Source organism: Saccopteryx leptura, chromosome 1 (assembly GCF_036850995.1).
Source record: "Saccopteryx leptura isolate mSacLep1 chromosome 1, mSacLep1_pri_phased_curated, whole genome shotgun sequence".
Lineage (NCBI taxonomy): Eukaryota > Metazoa > Chordata > Mammalia > Chiroptera > Emballonuridae > Saccopteryx > Saccopteryx leptura.
The window spans coordinates 8,969,041-8,993,376 of NC_089503.1; the positions used below are offsets into that span (position 1 = coordinate 8,969,041).

The 24,336-nt window shown below is 54.4% G+C and overlaps 2 protein-coding genes across 5 annotated transcripts; one reads left to right on the top strand and one right to left on the bottom strand.

Annotated features, from left to right (window-relative positions):
* The first annotated feature begins 29 nt into the window (after positions 1–29).
* On the top strand, positions 30–2,874 carry TRPT1 (tRNA phosphotransferase 1). 3 transcript variants are annotated; one of them, XM_066359883.1, is made up of 8 exons: positions 30–125; positions 393–473; positions 712–793; positions 1,730–1,899; positions 1,990–2,164; positions 2,368–2,424; positions 2,497–2,607; positions 2,732–2,874. In XM_066359883.1, exons 1-8 carry the CDS (start codon positions 66–68, stop codon positions 2,821–2,823), a joined length of 828 nt encoding a protein of 275 aa, XP_066215980.1. In that variant the 5' UTR covers positions 30–65; the 3' UTR covers positions 2,824–2,874. The 3 variants fall into 3 exon arrangements, with proteins under 3 accessions (XP_066215980.1, XP_066215997.1, XP_066215989.1); XM_066359900.1 differs by having other exon boundaries at positions 65–279; XM_066359892.1 differs by having other exon boundaries at positions 65–226.
* FERMT3 (FERM domain containing kindlin 3) lies at positions 2,808–21,723 on the bottom strand. 2 transcript variants are annotated; one of them, XM_066359831.1, is made up of 15 exons: positions 21,591–21,723; positions 20,851–21,023; positions 15,624–15,857; positions 15,284–15,403; positions 15,013–15,181; positions 14,689–14,791; positions 6,420–6,527; positions 6,121–6,255; positions 5,990–6,039; positions 5,756–5,880; positions 5,447–5,553; positions 4,903–5,136; positions 4,516–4,640; positions 3,470–3,611; positions 2,808–3,378 (listed from the first exon to the last, which is right to left on the bottom strand). In XM_066359831.1, the coding sequence occupies exons 2-15, from the start codon at positions 21,008–21,010 to the stop codon at positions 3,199–3,201; spliced, it is 1,992 nt and encodes a 663-aa protein (XP_066215928.1). In that variant the 5' UTR covers positions 21,011–21,023; positions 21,591–21,723; the 3' UTR covers positions 2,808–3,198. The 2 variants fall into 2 exon arrangements, with proteins under 2 accessions (XP_066215928.1, XP_066215922.1); XM_066359825.1 differs by having other exon boundaries at positions 20,851–21,026.
* Positions 21,724–24,336: the final 2,613 nt, after the last annotated feature.

The window sequence follows — 24,336 nt, forward strand, 5'->3', positions numbered from 1 at the left end:
CGGGTTCCGCGCTCCGGAGCCCGCAGCGTCAGCTGCTAGGCAGTGGGAGTCAGTGAGCCTAACCCATGTATCTATCCTCCGCGCCACTGCTCCGTGGATCCTGGCCGACCCTGATATTCCTCCGGGTCAGCCCCGACGCCGGCCCCGCCTCCTCAGGACAGGCTCGCGAGCTTGAAGCTCTGGGACTCGGCTTTCCTGCGCTCCCTGGCTGACAGTGTGAACTTGAGCAAGTCGTGCCTGCTGGGCCTCAGTTTTCCTATCTGCATCAGGGAGTTGGGGGTGGGAAGTGAATTTAATGAACTGCATATCCCCTTCCCAGCTCTCACATCTTGAGGCTTTGTTACTTTCTGGGTAGTATCCTTAACAGTCCCCACGTGTCACTGCTTCCACAGGTTTTGGTCATGAACTCTGGAGGGAGGAAGCAGGAAGCAGCAGGGCCCAGGGGTAGAAGGAGTCACAGACCCCGGGAACAGGTGCGCCCCTCCCCACCTTCATCCCTATCCCCATGGTGGGAAGGGGAAGTAAGGGGTCTCTGAGTCCTGACTCCCGGGTAGGTGGGACTGGGAGCTGATGGGTCATACTATTCCCTGGAGAGCACAGGGACTCCTTCCTCTCCCTCTGGTCTTCCCTGCAGCAGGTCACTCCGAGTTCAGGGTGGGCAGCAGGGCAGGATCACCGCGGGGATCAGGGGCCACCTCTGAACTCTTGCAGGACCGAGATGTGCAACTGTCAAAGGCTCTGTCTTATGCCCTGCGCCATGGGGCCCCGAAGCTTGGGCTTCCCATGGGGGCTGGTAAGTGAGGGTTTTGGAGGCTGGGGTAAGGAGGGGCTCCAGCGCAGGAAGCAGTGTGAGCCTGTCTGTGACTGCTCTCCCCCGTGGCTCCTACCATAGCCCTATGGGGATGGTACAGGTACATCCCTCCATTTACAGGAAGATCCAGAGCCAATACCATGTCCGGGGCAAAGTGGGAGAGGAGCCTCTCTCTGGCCTAGGCCTGTGCCCCATTTAACACTTATTCCAAAAGTGGGCACAGGTTGGCGGCAGTGTGTGTGTGTGTAAATGAGGCTTATTGAATATCCACTTTGAGTCACGTACTGTGATAAAAAGGGTCTCTTGGCCCTGGGTGATTGGCTCAGTCATAGAGGGTTGGCCCAGCGTGTGGATGCCCCGGGTTCGATTTCTGGTCAGGGCACACAGGTGAAGCAACCATCTGCTTCACCTCTCCCCGTCCCCTCTCTCTCGTTCTCTCTCTCTCTCTCTCTCTCTCTCTCTCTCCCCTGTCCCGTAGCCATGGCTCGATTGGCTCAAGTGAGTTGGCCTTGGGCACTGAGGATGGCTCTGTGGCCTTTGCCTCAGGCGCCAAAGATAACTCAGTTATGGAGCTAGGGAGCAATGCCCCAGATGGGCAGAGCATCACCCCATAGGGGTCTTGCAGGGTGGGTCCTCCATCCAGGTGCATGTGGGAATCTGTCTCTCTGCCTCCCTTAATTTTTTTTAAAAAGAAGAAGAAAAGGGTCTCTTTATGTTTGTGACCCTCCATGAGGCAGATCCTCTTCCCTTGTCAGTTGAGCAAACTGAGGCCTGGAAAAGGGAGCTTTTCCAAAGGTCACATAGAGGAACCCTGTGACCCCCAAGCACAGGCTCTGTTACAGTTCCCTGTGCCTCCCCCTATTAACTCTGGCTCAGGCCAGAGCAGGTTTAGCTCCTGAACACCCCTTCTGCCCGCAGGTGGCTTCGTGCCTCTGGGTGCCCTTCTGAAGCTGCCCCAGTTCCAAAGCTTCTCAGCCGAAGATGTGCAGCGCGTGGTGGACACCAATGGAAAGCAGAGGTTCACCCTGCAGCCAGGGGATCCCAGCACCGGCCTCCTCATCCGGGCCAATCAGGGTCACTCCCTGCAGGTGGGAGTTAACAGAACCAGTCAGAGAGCCGGGGGGGGGGGCCAGCCTGTAAGGGGGTCTCACTGCTGCCCGGTTCCCCACCCGTGCCAGGTGCCTGAGCTGGAGCTGATGCCCCTGGAGACCCCACAGGACCTGCCTGAGAGGCTCATCCATGGCACGTTCTGGCAGCCCTGGCCCTCCATCCTGCTCCAGGGCCTGTCTCGCCGGGGAAGGACACACATCCATCTCGCCACGGGACTTCCTGGGGACCCCGGTGTCATCAGCGGTCAGTGCCCCCCCAGCTACTCCCACTCACTCTGTCCTCCCAGGCCCCCCCCCAAGGGTCCTAGCCTCTTTCATCCAAAGCCAACCCATGCCCTGTATGCAGCAGCACCCCCTTCTCCCAACTGAGCCCAGGACCCCAACCTGCCCAGGATTGATAACTGAGACCCCAGACGGCTCAGGCCCCAGCCCCAGTTGTCTCTATAGGCATGCGGCCCAACTGCGAAGTAGCCGTGTTCATCAATGGGCCCCTGGCCCTGGCAGGTGAGTGGACACAGCAGGGACTGCCCTAGGCTTTGACGGAGGGCCCGAGTCACATCTCTGCTCTGTCTGCAGATGGAATCCCCTTCTTCCGCTCTGCCAACGGGGTGATCCTGACTCCAGGGAATGCCGATGGCTTTCTGCTTCCCAAGTACTTCAAGGAGGCCCTGCAGCTACGTCCCACTCGTGAGAACCTCTGCTCCACCCCTCGTCTTTGTGACTGTGCCCTCTGCCCTTTACCTCATTCCCAGGCCCCAACCCCAGGCTGACCTACGTCTCCATTTCTCCAACCAACTTGTCTCTCTCTCAGGAAAACCCCTCTCCTTGACTGGTAATGAAGAGACAGAGTGTCAGAGTGGCCCCAAGCACAGCTCCAGAGGAAGAAGGATGATCCAACAATAAAATATTTATTTAAAAAAGGAAAAGAAATGTAAAAAGTTAACAAAAAAGAAATTCCAGTCTGAAACCATGAGTTTTCGTCCTGTAGCTACAGCTGGTCTTTCTGTGTGCTCAGGGACTACAACTAGGTCGGGGTGTTGGTCTCTGCCACCCAGACAAGGGAAGGGCTGAGTTGTAGAGCTCTGGGCCCACCCTCCCTCGCCTGGGGGAGGGCAGAGACAGGCCCAGCCAGCTCCCTGGTCTATACAAAGCCAGTGACAAGTCAATGTGCCAGCGCGGTGCACGTCTGGAGAGGCTGTGGGCAGTGAGTCCCAGTGGGTGTGGGCTTAGGAGTGGCCATGGCGGGTAGTGAGTGGGACAGGGGCAGTAAGACAGGCCTCAGAAGGCCTCGTGGCCTCCCGTGAGCTGCAGGAAGAGGTCCTCGTCCAGCTCCTCCCCTCGGGCCCGTTCCCGCGTAGACAGGAAAATGTAGCCTCCGATGTACTCATGCACGATGCGGCAGCTGGCCGACACGCAGCTGAAAGCCACGTTGATATGTTCGTCAAATTCGATGGCCACCTGCAGAGTGGGCGGTCAGAGGGGCTGGTGAGGGGTGGGCTGAGGGAGGCCCAGCCCCCTCTCCCTACCCCCAGTCTCACTCCGAGCCCACCTGCCGAATGTCCCAGTTGACATTCCACTGGCGCATGTTGCTAAAGCGCCAGGTCTTGACCACGTCGCCCACGGCCAGGTCGATGCGGATCAGCCGGTTGTTGGCGATGCCCAGGACCTCATCTTTCCTGCTGCCCTTGAACCTGCCCAGAGGTACGGTGTAAGCGAGGGCCCCCCCCACTGGAGCCTGCCCGGACAGCCTAGTGTGGTGCTCAGGGGCAGGCTGTGCAAGGAAGCCACTGAGGTTCTCTGGGCCTCAAGTTCCTCATCTGGAAAATGGGGGTTAATTGATAGAAGCATTATAATAACATTTAGCAGCATCAGGCAAATAGCCCATGTCTTTTTTTTTTTTTTTTTTTTTTTTTTTGTATTTTTCTGAAGCTAGAAACGGGGAGAGACAGACAGACTCCCGCATGCGCCCGACTGGGATCCCACCAGGGGGCGATGCTCCGCCCCTCCGGGGCATCGCTCTGCCGAGACCAGAGCCACTCTAGCGCCTGGGGCAGAGGCCAAGGAGCCATCCCCAGCACCCGGGCCATCTTTGCTCCAATGGAGCCTCGCTGCGGGAGGGGAAGAGAGAGACAGAGAAGAAGGAGAGGGGGAAGGGTGGAGAAGCAGATGGGCACTTCTCCTGTGTGCCCTGGCCGGGAATCGAACCCAGGACTTCCGCACACCAGGCTGACGCTCTACCACTGAGCCAACCGGCCAGGGCCTAGCCCATGTCTTTAACGAACTTTTTTTGTATCATCATCTCCCTCAGTCATATCTGCAGGCTTGGAAAGAGGACCGCAGCAGCCAGTGCTGGCCCTGTTGCACAGACCAGCTCGTCCCATAGGCCAGCTCGTCCCACAGACCAGCTAATGGGCCCAGAGAGGGAATGGTCCATGGGAGAGTGGGGGACCCACTCCTGTTCTCCTGGCCCGCTCGCTCTCTGTGTTCACTGTAGGGGTGTAGGGGGGTACTCGGGGTGCGCTCAGTGAGATCTGCCCACAGAGGAGGAAGGGGGGCAGCAGGCGGGGGCAGAGAGGGCCAGGCTGGGGTTCTGACCTGACTATGACGTAGGAGATGCCGAAGTCGGGCAGGGACTGCCAGGCCTGGATGAAGCGCAGCTGGGCCTCCGATAACGAGAGCTGGGCCACGTTCTGGTGGGCTTCCAGGATCCGCGGGGTGAGCTGCAGGGCCACACTGGTGAGCGGCTTCCAAAGTCCCTGAGATCCCCCCCCAGCTGGTCCCCATCAGGGAGGCAGGATGGGAGCCTAGGCAGGGGCAGTGCCCATGTGGGATCACCAGAGGGCACCCTCTCTCCACTCCAGATACGAGCCAGGCCCTGAGGGGGAGGGGGCAGCTAGGCTGTGACCCCCTCTCTCGGAGGGGAGACGTGGGAAAATGAATGAGGAAGGCTGTGGTCTTCCCACCGCCCACTCCCTCTGGCACCTGTTTGGCCTTGAACTTCCGCTGGAAGCGAGGAGCAACAAGGCCATAAGGGTTGAGGCCCTCAGGGGAGGCATCAGGGCCCTGGAGTTGGTTGCCTGAGCCCCCGGTGCCTGTCCGCTGCAGGCTGAGGAAGGCCAAGATGGCCTGCACCTCGCTGGTGTAGCTGCTGTCCGCCATGGTGCGGCCCTTGGAGGCCAGCCGGCAGCCGGCCATCCAGTGGGCGTACTGCTGCTCCTGGGGGCGAGGGTGGGGGGGGGGGGGTAAGGAGCTAGCCGGCCACCCAGCAGGCGTACTGCTGCTCCTGGGGGCGAGGGTGGGGGGGGGGGGTAAGGAGCTAGCTGGCCACCCAGCGGGCGTACTGCTGCTCCTGGGGGCGAGGGTGGGGGGGGGTAAGGAGCTAGCCGGCCACCCAGCGGGCGTACTGCTGCTCCTGGGGGCGAGGGTGGGGGGGGGGGGTAAGGAGCTAGCCAGGCTCTGGTTCAGCCTGCTGCTCCGTCCCTGTCCCCACTCCCGCCTTAGTGGAGGGCCCCTGCCCAGCCCTCACATCCTGGCACCGCAGGTAGATCTCACTCATGCCCTCCGGAGAGGGCACCAGGAGTTTGATGCAGAATTTTTGGCCTGAGACGTTGACATCAGGGACCACCTCACAGCCTGGAGGGAAAAGAAGGGGTGGGCTAGAAGGCCAGAGATGGGGAGCCCTGCCCGAGAGGCCCCCAGGCAAATGCCAGCCCTGCACGGCTGCCCGAGAACAGGACCTCTTCCCTGGCACCCAGGAGGAGCCTGAGTCAGAGCATCCGCCTGCCAGCGCACAGCCCTGCCCTTGGCCTTGGCCCGGCCAGGCACCGGCACTCACCCTTCAGGTTGAGTTGCTGAACGGGCTCCCCTGGGGCTTCATCCTGGCTCTTGTAGTAAGACAACGTGGTATCCTTGAACACCACCCAGTGCTGGCGGTACCCTTTGAGGGTCAGCTTTCGGGGCCTAAGGGCGAGGCAGAGGGTGGTGACAGGCCACCCTCCTCCCTCTCTCCCTTCCCTCTCCACGCTGCCCCTCCCCCCAACAGGGCTGACAACTCTGCACCCAAACTCACCGGAAGATGCGGAGATGGTCCTTCAGTTCTGGGATGGTGGTGAGGCTGTCCTGGGGAGCAGAGGGGTCAGAGGGGCGCCCGGTCCCAGGGTGTGACCCCGACCCCGACCCCTGACCGCAGCCCCTCCTCACCAGCACGTCCGTGCGCGCTGACCCCTCCAGCTTCACCTCCAGGTTGCTCAGGGCTGTGTCGAGGTCATCCAGCCCGGGGTCTGCGCCTGAGGGTTCGCTCACCTCCCCGCTCTGGGACAGCTTGTGGATGTGGTACTGGGTGGAGCACATGGCCAGGGAGGGCTCAGCGAGTGGCCCATTCACCCAGCCGGGCCCTGAGCTGGGCTTCCCCAGCGATGGGGCCCCACTCTGGAAGACCCTTCCTGCTACACACTGGCCTGCACCCTTGCCACCCTAGGCCCCCGGGGCCTGCCTGACACCTGCAGGGCTGCAAACACCATCATCTCCTCCTCGGTGCAGTCGGTCTCCTCCAGCAGCAGGTCCCACCGCGCCTGCTCGTACAGCTGGGTCAGCCGCACGGGGTCTGTCTGGAGGGGTGGGAGGGGCGGCTGGGTTAGTCAGCTGTCGAGCACCCCGAGCACCCCATGTGCCTAGTCCCTGCAAGCCTCGGCCCTCAGCCCTCCCCTCTGCGCTGTGACAAGCTCGGCTAGTGGCCCCACATGGGCAGAAGGCTGCCAACCCCAGCCTCAGAGCCTGCCTGCCCCATCTGCCCAGGTAAGTGGCACCTTTCCCCTCTAAACCTTTCTGTACACGTGTTGACTAGATGTCTATTGTGCACCCCATATGCTGCTGAGGGCAGAAGGGGGACTGAGTAAACCCATCAGTAAATAGGTAAAGTGACTCAAGAGTGTAATAAAGGCTATAAAGGAAACAGCTCAGTCATGCCCTCAGGCATGGATACCACAAGTCTGATGGTTGAGAATGTAACTGGGTTTCAGGGAGCTATTCTACATGAGGTGGCATTCAGGGAAGGCTTCCCTGAGGAGGTGATGTGCATTGCTGAGATGAGAAGAATGACAATGGGCCACTAAAGGGAAGACTGATAGGAAGAACATTCCAGAGAGAAGGAACACGGAGTCTAAAGCTTAAAGGGGGTCCCAGTTACCCACAGAAGACCAAGCCCCCGCTCCCTGTGAAACCCACCAAAATTGATAGGAAAGGCATAAAAATGGTAAACTTAAAAGGACAGAGGAGAGAGGGGCGAGAGAGCAGGTGAGAGAGAAAATTTTAGAAGATGGGAAGCAAAATGTGAGCGGGAACGGGGCTGCAGGGAGCGAGAGCCGGGCCCCCGCCCTTTGGCTTTGTGCTGAAGCACTAACGGGTTTTGAAAACAGGCAGAAAGCGAACAGCAAAAACAACAAAGGTCTGGCCAAAGGCAGCTAGTTCACACGGGAGACCTCTGGACAGGATCCGGACTGGGATCCCCTGGCTGAGAGGGAGGGTGGGCAGAAACGAGGACTATAGACAATATATAAAAGGAGCAGACCTCTCCCCACTCCCTGTAGCCAAGTGACAGCCACCTGGCACCTGGCAGAAGCCAGAGGTTTACTTTCCGAGATGCTGAGTAGAGGTGCGCCTGCATTTGGTACTTCGGGCACAGCTTGGGGGGGGGGGGGTGCAAAATGCTAAGAACAGATGAATTAAGAGAAGATTGGCAGCCTGACCAGGCGGTGGCGCAGTGGATAGAGCGTCGGACTGGGATGCCGAGAACCCGAGTTCAAGACCCCAAGGTCGCCAGCTTGAGCGCGGGCTCATCTGGTTTGAGTAGATGGCTCACCAGCTTAGTCCCAAGGTCACTGGCTCGAGCAAGGGGTTACTCAGTCTGCTGAAGGCCCGCGGTCAAGGCACATATGAGAAAGCAATCAATGAACAATTAAGGTGTTGCAATGCGCAATGAAAAACTAATGATTGGTGCTTCTCATCTCTACGTTCCTGTCTGTCCCTGTCTATCTCTCTCTCTGACTCTCTCTCTGTCTCTGTTAAAAAAAAAAGAGAGAGAGAGAACAAAAAGGCAAAGCACAGAGTAGGAAATATATTCAAAATATATTTATCTGACCAAGTATTCATACACCAAGTACATCAAGAACTCCTACAAAGCAGTATGAAAAAGATAAACAAGTCAATATAAAAATTAGCGAAAACTTGCCCTGGCCGGTTGACTCTGTGGTAGAGTGTCGGCCTGGTGTGCAAAAGTCCCGGATTCGATTCCTGGCCAGGGCACACGGGAGAGGCACCCATCTGCTTCTCCACCCCTCCCCCTCTTCTTCCTCTCTCTCTCTTCCCCTCCCGCAGCCAAGGCTCCATTGGAGCAAAGATGGCCTGGGCGCTGAGGATGGCTCCATGGCCTCTGCCTCAGGCGCTAGAGTGGCTCTGGTTGCAACAGAGCGATGCAGTGGATGGGTAGAGCATCGCCCCCTGGTGGGCGTGCCAGGTGGATCCCGGTCGGGCGCATGCGGGAGTCTGTCTGACTGCCTCCCCGTTTCCAGCTTCAGAAAAATTAAAAAAAAAAAAAAATAGCGAAAACTTGAACAGAAACTTCACAAAAGAGGATATCCAAATAGCTAATGGCCATATGAAGAAGTGCTTAACTTGATTAGTCATCAGGGAAATGTCAATTAAAGCCACATGAAAAGCACATCAGTGGTTGCCTGGGGCTATGTGTGAGAGGAGAAATGACTGCTAACGGGCCCTAGAGAATTTCTGGGGCGTAGAAATGTTCTAAAACTGGACTGTGAAGACAGCTGCACAACTGTATAAATTCACTAAAAATAAACTGCTTATAATGGGTGATTTTTATGGTGTGTAAATTGTATCTCAGAAAAACTTTTAAAAACATATAAATAAAAAAACCCACATGAGACACTTTTACACACCTACCAGAATAGCTGCAATGAAAAAGACAGGAAATACCAAGTGCTGGTGACGCTGTGGAAAAACGGACACTCTCATACACTGCGGATGGGGGTGTCAATTGGCACAACCACTTCGGAAAACTGTTTAACAGGGGATCTACTTAATGTCTGCCCTGGAATCCAGCAATTCCACGTCTGGGTATGTGCCCTACAGAAATGTATACCTATGTTCACCAAAAGACATACACTGAGATGTTCATAGCATCTCTATTCCTAATAGCCCTAATCTGGAAATTGCACAATGCCCATCAACAACAGAATGGAGATTAGTCGTGGTACACTGACATACCGGAATGTGACGCCGCACTGAGAAAGAGTAAGCTACAACTGTATACCACATGGGTGAACCATACATGCACAGTGCTGAGGGAAAGAAGCCAGACAGAAAAGAGCATGGACCATGTGATTTCACTTATGTAGATTTCAAATACAGGCATAACTCGTCTATGAGGAAGAGGGGACAATAGTTGTTGCCTCTGTGGAAGATAGTGCCTGGAGGGGGGTGAGGGGGACTTTTCTGGTGGCCGGTAAAGTGCTGTAAGCTTTAAAAAGGAACACTCAGGGCCTGACCTGTGGTGGCGCAGTGGATAAAGCGTCGACCTGGAAATGCTGAGGTCGCCGGTTCAAAACCCTGGGCTTGCCTGGTCAAGGCACATATGGGAGTTGATGCTTCCAGCTCCTCCCCCCTGTCTCTCTCTCCTCTCTCTCCCTCTCTCTCTCCTCTCTAAAATGAATAAATAAAATTTTTAAAAAAGTAAAAAATAAATAAATAAATAAATAAATAAATAAATAAAAAGGAACACTCAGAAAATAAGAGCTCTTAGAACTTAAAAATATAGCTGCAAGCCTGACCTGTGGTGGCGCAGTGGATAAAGCGTCAACCTGGAAACGCTGAGGTTGCCGGTTCAAAATCCTGGGCTTGCCTGGTCAAGGCACATATGGGAGTCGATGCTTCCTGCTCCTCCCCCCTTCTCTCTCTCTCTCTCTCTCTCTCTATCTCTGTCTCCTCTAAAATAAATTTAAAAATAAAAATCAATAAATAAAATCTTAAAAAAAATTCCTTATAAAATATAGCTGCAAAAATTAAAAATTGAATTGTTTATTTGGAAGATAAGTCAAGAAACTGTCCAGAAAGTAGAATGAAAAGACAACAAGCTTTAAAATAAGAAAGAAAATATAGGGCGTGACAGAATGGCTCAGTTGGTTATAGTGTCGTCCTCATATGCCAAGGTTGCGGCTCCATGCCTGTCAGGGCACAGACACAGAGCAACCAATGGATGCATAAATAAGTGGAACAACAAATCAATGGCTCTCTCTCTCTCTCCATTTCCCTAAAAATCAGTTAATTGAAAAGAAAAGAAAAAAAATGTCTAATTTGTTTCTTTTAAAAAGCAATACAGGAGGTCTAATATCTACTAGGTCCCAGAAAAAAGGAACAGAAAATGGAGAGGAGAAAATTATTAAAGAAATTATAAAGGGTATTTTTCCAGAACTGGAAGACTCAGGCTTTTAATTTGAAAAGGCTCCATAAGCATACAGCCCAATCCATAATGAAAGATCCAGCCCTGGCCAGTTAGCTCAGTTGGGTGTAGTGTCCTCCTGAAATGCCAAGGTTTCAGGTTCAATCCTCAGTCAGGGGACATACAGGAGGCAACCGATGAATACACAACTAAGTGGGAAAACGCATGCTTTGAATGCTTCTCTCTCTCTCTCTCTCTCTCTCTCTCTCCTTTCCTCTCTCTTTATCTCTAAAATCAATCAATTGAAAAAATCCATACTATTGAGAGATTTAGAACACCAAGAAATAAAGAGGAATTTTAAAGGTTTGTGATACTTGCTCCCTACCTCCAAGAAAAAAAAGAAGTCATGTCTGGAAGGGCTGAAAACAAAAATGGCATCAGACTTCTCAACAGCAACATCGGGAGCTAGAGGATGACGGGAAGGTGGCTTCAAAATTTAGCAGGAAAATGTTTCCAACCTAGAATTCTGTACCTAGCCCTGGGTGAGTAGCTCAGTTAGAGTGTCACCCTGATATGCCAAGGTGGCAGGTGCAATCCCCAGTCAGGGCACAGACAAGAATCAACCAATGATGGCATGAACAGGTGGAACAACAAAGCAATGTCTTTGTCTCCCTTGCTTTCTCTCTAAAAATCAATAAATAAAAGTTAAAAAAGAAAAAAAATCATTCTATATCTACTCAAACTATTATATGAGTTAGTGTAGACTACTGACCTTTATAGACATGCAGGATTTTATTTTATTTTTTACAAGTTTTATTTTATTTTACAGAGACAGAGAGAGAATCAGAGAGAGGGATAGACAGGGACAGATAGATGAGAAGCATCAATCATTAGTTTTTCGTTGAGCGTTGCGACACCTTAGTTACTCATTGATTGCTTTCTCATATGTGCCTTGACCGCGGGCCTTCAGCAGACCGAGTAACCCCTTGCTCGAGCCAGCGACCTTGGGTCCAAGCGGGTGAGCTTTTGCTCAAACCAGATGAGCCCGTGCTCAAGCTGGTGACCTCAAGATCTCAAACCTGGGTCCTCTGCATCCCAGTCCGATGCTTTATCCACTGTGCCACCACCTGGTCAGGCGACATACAGGATTTTAAACTGTTTAAGTCTCACATAACCTTTTAGGGGAAGCTGTTGAAATATATTCTCCATCATAAGGAGGAAGTCAGTCAAGTAAAAGGAACACAAGTGATCCAGGAACCAGGAAGTCCCATGTAGTATTTCTCAGGAAACAGTGAAGAGAAGCCCAAGGACAAGAGTCATGCCTGAGGGTGGAGTGCTACCATTCGGCCATCCCAAGAAGGAAATCACACTGACTGATGTCCTAAAGTGATTAAGTATTTTGAAAGAAATATTGTGGTTGGGTTGCAATGTTGGAGTGGCTTGTTCATGGAACTCACTACCGTATCACCCACGTGAAGACCTCCAATGGCAAGTCATGGCCACTGATAGCCTTTTGGGGTATCTGCTCTAATCAGGCATAGGCAGACAATTAATAGAAAAACAGGTTAATAAAAATATAGCAATTATGAACTATAAGAAAAAAAAACTTGACCAAGAAAGGAAATACTCTGTGGCTTAGCTAAGAACACTATTTATATGTGTTACTATTTACAGCCATGATCATGTTGTTTTAACCAAAAAAATATGTGTATTATGGGGAGAAGGGAAGGTGTAAGACAGCTAAATCTTCATCTTTCACACCAAGTCAGTAGATAATGTGTGAGATTAAAACAACAAGGAATTGCCTGACCAGGTGGTGGCGGAGTGGATAGAGCGTCGGACTGGGATGCAGAGGACCCAGGTTCGAGACCCTGAAGTCACCAGCTTGAGCCCAAGATTGCTGGCTCCAGCAAGGGGTTACTCAGTCTGCTGAAGGCCCGCGGGTCAAGGCATGTATGGGAGAGCAATCAGTGAACAATTAAGGTGTCGCAATGCGCAATGAAAAACTAATGATTGATGCCTCTCATCTCTCTGTCCCTGTCTATCTCTCTCTCTGTCTCTGTAAAAAAAAAAAACACACAAAAAAAACAAGGAATAAAAAAAAAAACAAAAACAAAAAACAAGGAATAGAAATACATAGCCATGTCCTATAGATGTAAACATTAGAATAAAAGGCTGCTGTCTGCAGGAATTGGAAATCCGGGGTAAGCAGGGAACTGCTTTTTGGCTATTGTTATTACAAACCTGTGAGGACTCTTTAACTCTTTAAAACATCATATATTGGCCCTGGCCAGTTGGTTCAGTGGTAGAGCGTCATCCTGGCGTGCAGGAGTCCTGGGTTCGATTCCTGACCAGGGCACACAGGAGAAGCACCCATCTGCTTCTCCACCCCTCCCCCTCTCCCTCCTCTCTGTCTCTCTCTTCCCCTCCTGCAACCACAGCTAAGGCTCCATTGGAGCAAAATTGGCCCGGGTGCTGAGGATGGCTCCATGGCCTCTGCCTCAGGCACTGGAATGGCTCTGGTCGCAGCAGAGCAACACCCCGGATGGGCAGAGCATCACCCCCTGGTGGGCATGCCGGGTGGATCCCGGTTGGGCGCATGCAAGAGTCTGTCTGACTGCCTCCCCGTTTCCAACTTCAGAAAAATACAAAAAAAAAAATCATATATTACTTTAACAAAAAATGAAATTTATTCATTTTTTTATTAAGTGAAAGGCAGGGAGGCAGAGAGAAAGACTCCCGCATGCACCCCAACTGGAATCCACCTAGTAAGCCCCCAACCAGGCGATGCTCTGCCCATCTGGGGCCACTGCTCCATTGCTCAGCAACCAAGCTATTTTAGTGCCTAAAGCCATGGTGCCATCCTCAGTGCCTGGAGACAACTTGCTCAAACTAATTGAGCCATAGCTACAGGAGAGGAAGAGAGAGTGAGAAAGAGAAAGAGAAGGGGGAGGGGGAGGGGTAAAGAAAAGATGGTCATTTCTGTGTTCCCTGACCAGGAATCAAACCCAGGACTTCTACATGCTGGGCTGACGTTGTACTGCTGAGCCAACCGGTCAGGGCCAATAAAATTTAATTTAAACAGAACAACAAAGACCAAACAGTTAGAGCAGACCCCATGGAAGAGTGACCCCTGAGAGAAGGGGAAACAAGGGGACTCCTAGGGTTGCCCCAGCTGGCTTCCTGGAGAGAGGTTCTGGGCTGCAGCACAGGGAGGAGGACCCCAAACAGAGGCCGGCATCACCCCCTGAGTTGAGGAGATGTAGTTGAGAATCAGGGGAGTGTAAGGCAGCCAGAGTTCACAGGACAGAGCCCTGGAGAGGAAGCAGCTGCACAGAGAGAAAGCTCTGGAGATCAGCAGCAGGCTCCTCTCGAATCTTTAGCTGAGTCCTGATTAGCGTATGTGTGTAAGGAAACTACCCAAGGCTGGTGGAAGAAAACTGGAAAGAACAGGTGGAACACTGACCAGACAGACCTGACGTAGGGTGGGAATATTCACATTCCTGACCGCCAGGTTAGAGAAATCTCTTCATACGTGGAGCATGAGCTACTCAGAAGGGCAAAAATTAGCCCTAGATTAGAGGATGTTCTGGTCTTGTCTAATTAATGTTCAAGCCTTGGAAGAATCAAACTGTTCCCAAACATCTTAACTTCAAACCCAGACAAGTTTTACAAATCTTTACAGGACTACAAAAACAAAACAAAACAAAACAAACAAACAAACAAAAAAAACCCAGCACCCAAAAACATAATATGTCATGTCTGACATCAAATAGAAAAATGACCAGATATGACTACAAGCAGAAGAACACAACTCCTAGTGAGGAGATACAGAGTTAATAGGAATAGAACCAGAAATGACACAGATGATAGAACTGGCAGACAAAGACACCAAAGGTTAAAAATACCTATATTCTATATGCTCAAGATAGTAGAGGAGAGCGTGAGTACATTGAGGAGAGGTAAGCTGCCACGCCTGGCCCGGGGTGGCGTGGTGGTGCAGTGGATAGAGCACCAACCTGGGGCTCTGCGGTCGCCTGTTGGAAACCCTGGGCCTTGCTGAGGTCGCCTGTTGGAAACCCTGGGCTTGTCCAGTCAGGGCACATATGACAAGCAACCAATGAACAGCTGGAGTAAAGCAACTACTTCTCGTTGCCCAGCCCCGTGGTGGCAGAGTTTTTAAATGGGTGTAGATAGACAAATGGACAGAGAGACAGACCTCTACAGGTCTCTAATGTTCCCAGAGCCCAGACCCCTGAACCTAGATCCCCGTGTCCCATGGACCCAGACCCCCGGTTGTCCCCGACTCGGCCCACCTTGGGATCCAGGTCGAAGAAGCTGTAGTACTTGAAGCGCAGCCAGAGCGTGTCCCCGGCCTTGATGCCCTGCTGCATGAGGCACCGCGAGGAGTCCAGCCACCTGGGCCGCGGCACAGGCGGAGGTCAGGGCTGAGCCAGGTATTGCGCGGGGGCGGGGTGGGGGGTTGGGCAGGGGGCGTGGGGGCAAGCGCACACGTATAGGAAAGGCCTAGCAACAGGAGGCGTGGGGTGGAGGCGAGCAGGACACGAAGGTGTGAGCGCTGGGAGTGGGGGCCCATACACAAAGGGACCGCCCGGGCACAGCCCCAGCGGGCAGTGCACCTGCTGTGGAGCTGGGCCTTGTCCAGCAGGGAGCTGGGCCGTGGCAGGCGCTGGAGCAGGAGCGGGTCCGGAGGCGGCTGCGGCCGGCTCAGCATGTGGTAGCAGGCCTCTGTCTGGGCGCTGTCTGAGAAGTGGGCGGGCATCCCCCGGAACAGTGCAGGTGCCATGCCTGGAGCAGCGCAGGCTGGGGTCAACCAGGCGCGACCCCCAGCCCTGGGCCAAGGGGCCTGTCCCGTGCACCCAGCCCTGGGCCCACCCACCCGGTGCTCACCCCCAGCCAGGACGACCTTGGTCAAGTCATACACCTCCTCCTCCGGCTCCTTCTCCTTCTTCTTCTTCTCCTTCTTCTCAGGAGCCCTGAGCAGAGACAGCTCCTCAGGGTGCCGGATACCTGCAGGTAGCCGGTGCCTCAGCGGTGGCCAAGTCCTGCCCTGTGGCCTCCTGCCCTCCCCACCCCCGCGGCACTTTGGGGCAGGTCACAGCCCTGAAGGAGGGCTGGGGACCGGGCCTGGTGGACCCCAGCCTGCGCTCCAGGCATGACATGACAGTAACTGGGGCTGTACAAGAAGGAGCCTCGCGGGGTGGCGGAGTGGGGTACACCGGGGACTCACTGAGGAGGCGGCAGATGACAGCCACAGCCTGGAAGAGGGGCTGGGAGAAGCTCGCTCGCAGGCGCAAAGCTCTCCGGTTAGGCAGCCGCAGGGTGACGGGCCGGTGCTGGGGCCCGAAGAAGAGGCGGGCGTCAGCCAGGATTCCATACTTATCCAGCGTCCAGTGGGTCTGCAACAGCCATAGCCTTTTTTGTTCCCACCAAATGGCGTGGTCTGACCAGTCCTGCTTGCGCTCTGTGGGGCCACAGGAAAGGGCGGGGCAGGGGGGGCATCAGCCTTGGAGGGCCCTGCCCCATCCCTGAGCACCAGCCTGGGATTTAGAGGCCTGCGGTGACTTCTCCTCCCCTGCCCAAGGCAAGGGCAGTACCAGTCTGGGTTGGCTTCAGGTCTAGGACCAAGGTCATGGCAGAATGGCTCTTTGCTAGCTAATCCTGCTCAGCCTTCTGGGTTCAGTCACTACATCACTTCCCAGGAAGCCCCCAGTCCAGAATCTGGGTGCCCCAATCTTAGTGTCCCCACCTCATGCACCCAGCCTGGGTGGCTCCGCCTATAGAGACCCTCTTGAAAATTCTGGCTCACTGGCCTCTCGTTGGCATTCTTGGGAGCTTGGGACAGAGGCTAGGGCCGGCCTGGGGTTGTGCCTGGCTGGCACGGAGCAGCGGCAGGCACTCTGTAAACAGTTAGTAGTTCTTTGTTCTGTGACCTTGGCTAAGTCCTTAACCTCTCTGTGCCTCAGTTTTCTAATTAGCGAGATGTGAGGAGTAATCACCTGGCCAACTACACGGTAAGAGCAGTGTCTGTGATATAGTCATGCAGGCACATTAGCATGTGGGTGAGGGCCCTGGCTGGTGGTTCAGTCAGTTAGAGCACCGTCCTGAAACACCAAGGCTGTGGGTTTGATCCCCGGTCAGGGCACATACGGGAAACGACCAATCAATGCACAACTAAGTAGAACAACAAATGAATGCACCCCTTCCTCTCCTCTCTCTCCTCCCCCCCCCCCTCTATATATCAATCAATAACAAAATAAAAGAAGCCTGACCAGGCGGTGGCGCAGTGGATAGAGCATTGGACTGGAATGCAGAGGACCCAGGTTTGAGACCCCGAGGTTGCCAGCTTGAGCGCCGGCTCATCTGGTTTGAGCAAAAAGCTCACCAGCTTGGACCCAAGGTTGCTGGCTTGAACAAGGGATTACTCGGTCTGCTGAAGGCCCACGGTCAAGGCACATATGAGAAAGCAATCAATGAACAACTAAGGTGTCGCAACAAAAAACTGATAATTGATGCTTCTCATCTCTCTCTGTTCCTGTCTGTCTGTCCCTGTCTATCCCTCTCTCTGACTCTCTCTCTGTCTCAAAAAAGTAAAAATTAAAAAATAAATAAATAAAACAAACCTGTGAGTGAGCATTTGGTTAGAAATGTGAAAACTTCACTTGTCGCTCAGCTAACTAGTGATTGATGACACAGTGTCCTCTCCGCCTTTCTCCAGGAGCGTGAACAGTACAGGATTGAGGTAAGCACGGAGACCAAGGGTGGGCACCGCCTCTAGAGTTCGCAGAGCCCTTCCTTTCTAGGGGTTCAAATCCTCACTTCCACCCCTCCCTCCACCGCCCTCCCTAATGTCACCAGTGCTGCTTAATGAAGAGATCTTCTCCACCTGAATCTGTCTGCTCTCACACACACACCCTCTCCCCTCTCCTCTTCTTTTTTAAAAAGACTTTATTTATATTAGAGAGAGGAGAGAGAGAGAAAGGCGGTGGGGGAGGTGCATGTGCCCTGACCGGGTAAGCCCACGGTTCACCAGCGACCTCAGCGTTCCGGGTTGATGCCTCTACCCACTGAGCCACCACAGGTCCGGCTCTCCTCTTCATCTTTGCTCCTGCTTTTTGTCCTCGTTGGCCCCTTTGGCCAGTCCCTGTTCTGTCTGTGTTCTGTTGGGGGCCCTCTTCTCCCTCCCTGACTATGGCCTCCTCTTGGGGGACTCACTGAGTCTATGGCTTCATTTTCCTGCAGTGAGGGCCAGGCCAGACACCCACAGCCACCTGCCACGGGGCATATCCACCGGCTTCATTCCAGAAACCTTGTTCACCAGGCCATGTGCCCGGCTCTGGGTCCGGGAATGCAGTGACTTCTAGTGCCAGCTTCCAGGGTGCACACCTTAACCTCATATTGTCTGATATGAACAGAGGCACCCTCTCCGCTCACCAGCAACTCTGTGCCATATCTGGGGGCTAATGACAGATTCTCCTGCAAAGCCAGGGTATCATCCCTTTCACTCTTTTTTTTTTTTGTATTTTTCTGAAGCTGGAAACGGGGAGGCAGTCAGACAGACTCCCGCATGTGCCCGACCGGGATCCACCCGGCATGCCCACCAGGGGGCGATGCTCTGCACATCCGGGGCATCGCTCTGTTGTAACCAGAGCCATTCTAGCGCCTGAGGCAGAGGCCACAGAGCCATCCTCAGCACCCGGGCCAACTTTGCTCCAGTGGAGCCTTGGCTGCGGGAGGGGAAGAGAGAGACAGAGAGGAAGGAGAGGGGGAGGGGTGGAGAAGCAGATGGGCGCTTCTCCTGTGTGCCCTGGCCGGGAATTGAACCCAGGACTCCTACATGCCAGGTCGATGCTCTACCACTGAGCCAATCAGCCAGGGCCCACTCTTTTTTTTTTTTTTTTTTTTGTATTTTTCTGAAGCTGGAAACGGGGAGAGACAGTCAGACAGACTCCCGCATGCGCCCGACCGGGATCCACCTGGCATGCCCACCAGGGGCGAAGCTCTGCCCACCAGGGGGCGATGCTCTGCCCCTCCGGGGCATCGCTCTGCCGCGACCAGAGCCACTCTAGCACCTGGGGCAGAGGCCAAGGAGCCATCCCCAGCGCCCGGGCCATCTTTGCTCCAATGGAGCCTTGGCTGCGGGAGGGGAAGAGAGAGACAGAGAGGAAGGGGGGGGTGGAGAAGCAAATGGGCGCTTCTCCTATGTGCCCTGGCCAGAAATCGAACCCGGGTCCCCCGCACGCCAGGCCAATACTCTACCGCTGAGCCAACCGGCCAGGGCCCACTCTTTTTTTTTTTTGACAGAGACAGAGAGAGAGTCAGAGAGAGAGACAGACAGGACAGACAGGGAGAGAGATGACAAGTATCAATTCTTTGTTGCAGCATCTTGGTTGCTTAGTGAATGCTTTCTCACATGTGCCTTGACGGGGCGGGGGGCTACAGTAGAATGAGTGACCCTTGCTCAAGCAGCGACCTTTGGGTTCAAGCCACCAGCAAACCCTGGGGTCATGTCTATGATCCCACACTCAAGCCAGTGACCATGGGGTCATGTCTATGGGACCCCTCGCTTAAGCCGGATGAGCCCGCGCTCAAGCTGGGGACCTCGGGGTTTCAAAACTGGGTCCTCCACATTCCAGTCTGACGCTCTATCCACTGCGCCACCGCCTGGTCAGGCTCTCTCACTCTTAGACACCACATTTAATCGATGTCAGTCCCACCTCCCAAACCACCCCGCCGGTCCACCCTCAGTGCCAGCCCGCAGTAGGAGGCTGTCTCCCTGCTTCCAGCAAACCGCCACCCAAGGGATCTGCCTCGTGTGAGCCCGTGTCCAACCGTCTCCCTTGGGTGGTGCCCTCCACATCCAGGAGAAAGTCCGAAGTCCTTATGATGTTTCCTGTCATGTTCCTGGAGGGCCCTCGCCGGGCCTGGAGGCTCCAGGCAGAACACCCTTGCCCAACATCGGCCTCGCTCCTGCTCCTCCTTTCTCCCGGCCGTGGGCCCCTCAGGACTCATCAGGGGGTTTCTCCTGTGAGTCTCCCCGTCCAGCTGGGCGCAACCCTCGTCTGGCCCGTGACCCTCGTGCTGCCTCTGCCGGGGCTGCCCCGGCACTCAGCCCTGCGCCGGCAGGGGAAGGGTAGGTCTCGCTGGCCCGTGACCCTCGTGCTGCCCCGGCACTCAGCCCTGCGCCGGCAGGGGAAGGGTAGGTCTCGCTGGCCCAGCACTCAGCCCTGCGCCGGCAGGGGAAGGGTAGGTCTCGCTGGCCCAGCACTCAGCCCTGCGCCGGCAGGGGAAGGGTAGGTCTTGCTGGCCCAGCACTCAGCCCTGCGCCCGCAGGGGAAGGGTAGGTCTCGCTGGCCCCGCCACGCCACGCTGCCGGAGGCCAGGGGCTGGCCCAGGGCCCAGCTCAGCGGAGCACCAGGAGGTGTGCGACGCACAAGGAACGAGCGGGAATAGGAGGGGTGGGCATGGTCCCCATTGTCAGGGGCAGGAGCTGAAGGAACTTAACTTGGGGAGCCCTGCAGAGGGTGGAGGAGTGGGGTCTGTCTGTCTCCCTGTTTAGGCCTCTAGCATTGCCATGTGCCATGCCCTGAGGCCAGGCAGGTCTTCCCCACTCCGCCCTGGCTCAGCCTGAGTCTAGGTGTGACGCCCAGTCTCCTGAGGGACCCTCTATTCCCAACTTCTGCTTTCACAGCCTCCTTGGGCCCTGCTTCTGGAAGCTTCCCTCACCGCCTCAGCCTTTCGGCCAGGCTGCTCCGGGGTTCTGCCCTGCCCAACTGACCTCCCTTCCCGGAGGCATGTGCTGGGTGGGCTGGGTCTGAGGAAGCCCACCCAGCCCCACCGCAGGCTGCACAGGCTCCTGACCGGGACCAGGGACCACTGTGGGCCTGACTCGGGCTCTGGCTATGGGGGTGTGCCTCCTGCCCTCCGAGGAAGGGGTAGTCCCCACCCCAGCAGGGAAAGGTGATGAGATGTCACTGGGCCTGCTCCTTTCAATGGCTGATACCACAGGCTGCTCTGCTGTAACTTCCTGTGGGGGCAGGGCCTTCCCACCCAGGCTGGGCCTGTCACCAGCTTGCTAAGGGCTTCCGCCTGGGGGAGGAGGTGTGGGAGCAGACCTTCATGTCCCCAGGAGCCCTGTCTCCTCTCCTCTCAGACCCCCGGGATGTGACTGCTCCTTCAGCCTAGAAAGGCCCCATCTGCCCCTGGAATGGGGGAATGGAGGACTGTGGCGGGGTCTGCTCTTTGGGGGCTTAACAGAACCAGCTGGAGTGGGAGGGAGGAGGAAAGCCCAGTGGGAGGGAGAGGAAGTGGGGGAAATGTCTTTTTTGGAACCAAATGATTAAGCTGGTGCCTGAGTCACTGTGACCCTGTTATCGAGTGCTGTGCAGCAGCCAGGGGGTGCTAGTTGTAGCCACCCCGTGGTGCTGAGGTCAGCGGGAGGGCGGAGGGGCACTCACTGATCTCCTCCACGATCTTCAGGATCACCCCGCCAATGTGCGCCTCCCCGGTAACCCGGAGGGTGACGGACTCGGACCCGGGATCCTCTTCTCCCACAAACACCCGCAGCTCCCAGGACGAGTCGATGTAGTCCCCGGTGGCTGTCTTCATGCCCGCCATGGCTGCGGCAGTTCTACTGAGAGGGTGGGAGGAAGCAAAGTGGGCAAGATGCTGGGCCTGGTAGGCTGCCCAGCTTCAGGTAGAAGCAGCCCCACGGTGCCCAGGGCAGGTGGGAGAGCAGAGCCAACCCCTGGCCAGTACACCACGGCAGCAGTAAGACTCAGGGTGCTGGGTTGTCCCAGGCAAACCTCAGACCCTCTTACCATGAGCATGGTTAAGCTGCAAGGACTCTCAGAGACAATGTTATCCAACCCGCTTCCATCTTGTGGATGGGAAGACCGAGGCCCGGTAAGAGCAAGAAGGGGCTCACTTCTGAGCACCCAGCTAGATGGCATAGCTGGGCACACCTCCATCTGCTTTCCCAGCCCACGACTCACCCCCAGCCCACATGGCTAGTTGCCCACCTAGAAATGGTCATAAACCCAGGTCAGAAAGTAATTCCAATCCTGGCCCGAAGTTGAGATCCAACATCCCATAGCCGCTGAGGCCTCTCTAGGGCAGTGGAAAGTCCAGGCTGCCACATGGAGAAGGCCATGCTGGGCAAAGGGGTTGTAGAGGGCAAGGAGGAGCCTCAACTTACTTTGCCTGCAGGGGGTTGGGGCTGCAGGCAGAGGGTTGGAGTGTCAGCCACTCCTGGCCTCAGCCGGAACACCTGCAGACTACTGGGTGCTTCCTTCCCCACTGCTTTCTCTTTGGAGCGTCCTTTGGGGCAGCCTTCGTGTCGTCTTAAGTAGGGCGGGCTCAGCCCCTCCCCAGGGCGGGCCAGCGGCTCTGGGTGCAGGAAGCAGACTGCCAGCCACTGCTCAGGGCCCCAGGGTGGCCCCGCCTTGGTTCCCAGTGTGCACAGGAAGCAAGAGGAGAGCAGGGCTCGTGGACCCAATGCTACAAAATGGTCCTCTCATTTGGAGGGTAGGTGGGTTCAAGAGAAGCCACCAATTTGTGTTCAGGACTAGGTCCCCTTTAAGAAGCCACCTCCCACTCCCCACCTGTCATGAGGTGGGAGCCTTTGGGCCATGAAACATCAACTGGATACCAAGGAGAGCCACAGAATTGAAAGGCTAAGATCCAGGTTCTTTAGGACTTGGCATGTCAAGTCAGCTCAAGACCCAACGTCCCTTTCACCAGAGATGCCTGAAGAAGGCCCGAGGGAGAACAGCTTCAAGTCTTTCCTGTCCCCAGGAAGGGGTTCTATTTCCAAATCTGTCCATCGTCCAGCTGCCCTAATTGCTGAACAAAATTGGCCCATTCACAACCTCCCTGCCCTGCACTTCCAAGGTAAGGCTTCAAATCTGCCACCTCTGCTGTCCCACCTGCAACAAGTTCAACCCACCCCAGGACCCAAAGGCTCACTCCTGTCAAGCCCCTATTCAAATGCGACCTCAGAGGCTTCCTGAAAGCCCAATCCTTTCCCACCAGCCCCGCACTGCGATGTAAGCTCTGGGAGAGCCAGGCCTTGTGTTCACCCCTGGCTCCTGGAAGTAACGTGGCCTTTCCAGAGTCAATATAGGGCTGGAGAGAACTGAACCTGAAGAGAAAGTAGCACCAAAGGTACGGCAGAATCCCTGTGGAGGATAGGCTTTCTTTATTTATTTTTTAAATGTTCTGTTGCCTTTTTTTTTTTGTCTTTATTTCTATTTTTTAATTTTTAATTTTTATTGAATCCAGAGAGAGGAAGGGGGGTAAAGGGGAGACAGAAGCATCGATCTGTTTCTGTATGTGCCCCAGCCAAGGACTGAACCAGCCACCTCTGCATTGCAAGACAATGCTCCAGCCAAACGAGCCATCCTGCCAGGACTCTTTTATTTTTTTTAGGTGAGAGGGAAGATAGTGAGACAGACTCCTGCATGTGCCCTGACCGGGATCCACCTGGGGCCGATGCTTGAATTAACTGAGCCATCTTCAGCACCTAAGGCCAATGCTCGGACCAACTGAGCCACTGGAGAAGAAAAAAGGGGAGAGGGAGGGGAAAGAAGCATATAATTGCTTCTCCTGAATGCTCTGACCAGGCATTGAACCCAGGACATCCATACACCAGGCTGATGCTCTATCCACTGCACAACTAGCCAGGGCCAAGGATAGGCCTTAAGAACTGTGTCACCCAGGTGCGGGAGAGGGCCTGAGGGGATTCCCAGGGGAAAGCCAGATTATGTAAAGTCAAGGCAGCAGGAAGTGCAGCGAGCTGCTGGCCTAGGCGGCTTCCTAGCCCAGAGAGCGACTCTTGGAGCAAAAGAGGAAGTTTCACCACTGCCCTAGAAGCAGTCCCAGTCCAGGAGGGTTTTAGAAATAGTTTGTTGCAAACATGGGAAAGTGTAATTAAAACCCTCTTCTGTAAGCCAGTTGAGAGCAGTTTCTTTTTTTTTTTAACATTTTTTTTTTTAAAGATTTTTTTTTTTTTAATTTTTTATTTATTCATTTTAGAGAGGAGAGGGAGAGACAGAGAGAGAGAGAGAAGGGGGAGGAGCTGGAAGCATCAACTCCCATGTGTGCCTTGACCAGGCAAGCCCAGGGTTTCGAACCAGCGACCTCAGCATTTCCAGGTTGACGCTTTATCCACTGCGCCACTACAGGTCAGGCCAACATTTTTTTTTTTTAATTCATTTTTTAGAGAGAGGAAACAGAGAGAGACAAAGAGAGAGAGAAGGGGGGAAGAGCAGAAAGCATCAACTCCCATATGTGCCTTGACCAGGCGAGCCTGGGGTTTTGAACCGGCAACTTCAGCGTTCCAGGTCAACGCTTTTACCCACTGCACCACCACAGGTCAGGCGAGAGCAGTTTCTTTAAATACTAAAACATATAGAGGTGAGAAAAAGATTTAGTTGTAATACAAATAATGCATTAATAATATAAAAATACTGTCTGCCTGACCTGTGGTGGCGCAGTGGATAAAACGTCAACCTGGAAACACTGAGGTTGCCGGTTCAAAACCCTGGCTTGCCTGGTCAAGGCACATATGGGAGTTGATGCTTCCTGCTCCTCCCCCTTCTCTCTCTCCACCCCTAAAATGAGTAAATAAATAAAAATAAAAAAATTAAACACCTTTAAATAAAAATAAAAATACTGTCTCACGTACTCACAACTTAGAACCTACTTTTGCCCATCCCTGCATAACTGCTGAGAGATTTTTCTCAAAAGGTAAATTCAAGATGATCACCTGCCCCAAGTAGCTCAGTTGGTTAGTGTCATCCGATACACCAAGGCTGCAGGTTGGATCCCTGGGTCAGGGCACATACAAGAATAAACTAATGAATGTACAAATAAGTGGAACAACCACCTAACCAGGTGGTGATGCAGTTGATAGAGCATTGACCTGGGACGCTGAGGACCCA

Coding starts and splice junctions, on each gene's coding strand:
- TRPT1 (XM_066359883.1), top strand. CDS start 66: ATGTATCTATCCTCCGCGCCACTGCTCCGTGGATCCTGGCCGACCCTG. Junction 474..711: donor GTCACAGACCCCGGGAACAG/GTGCGCCCCTCC, acceptor GAACTCTTGCAG/GACCGAGATGTGCAACTGTC. Junction 1,900..1,989: donor ATCAGGGTCACTCCCTGCAG/GTGGGAGTTAAC, acceptor CACCCGTGCCAG/GTGCCTGAGCTGGAGCTGAT.
- FERMT3 (XM_066359831.1), bottom strand. CDS start 21,010: ATGGCGGGCATGAAGACAGCCACCGGGGACTACATCGACTCGTCCTGG. Junction 14,792..15,012: donor AAGGCCCAGCTCCACAGCAG/GTGCACTGCCCG, acceptor GCCGCGGCCCAG/GTGGCTGGACTCCTCGCGGT. Junction 5,554..5,755: donor TCAGCAACTCAACCTGAAGG/GTGAGTGCCGGT, acceptor TTTTCCCTCCAG/GCTGTGAGGTGGTCCCTGAT.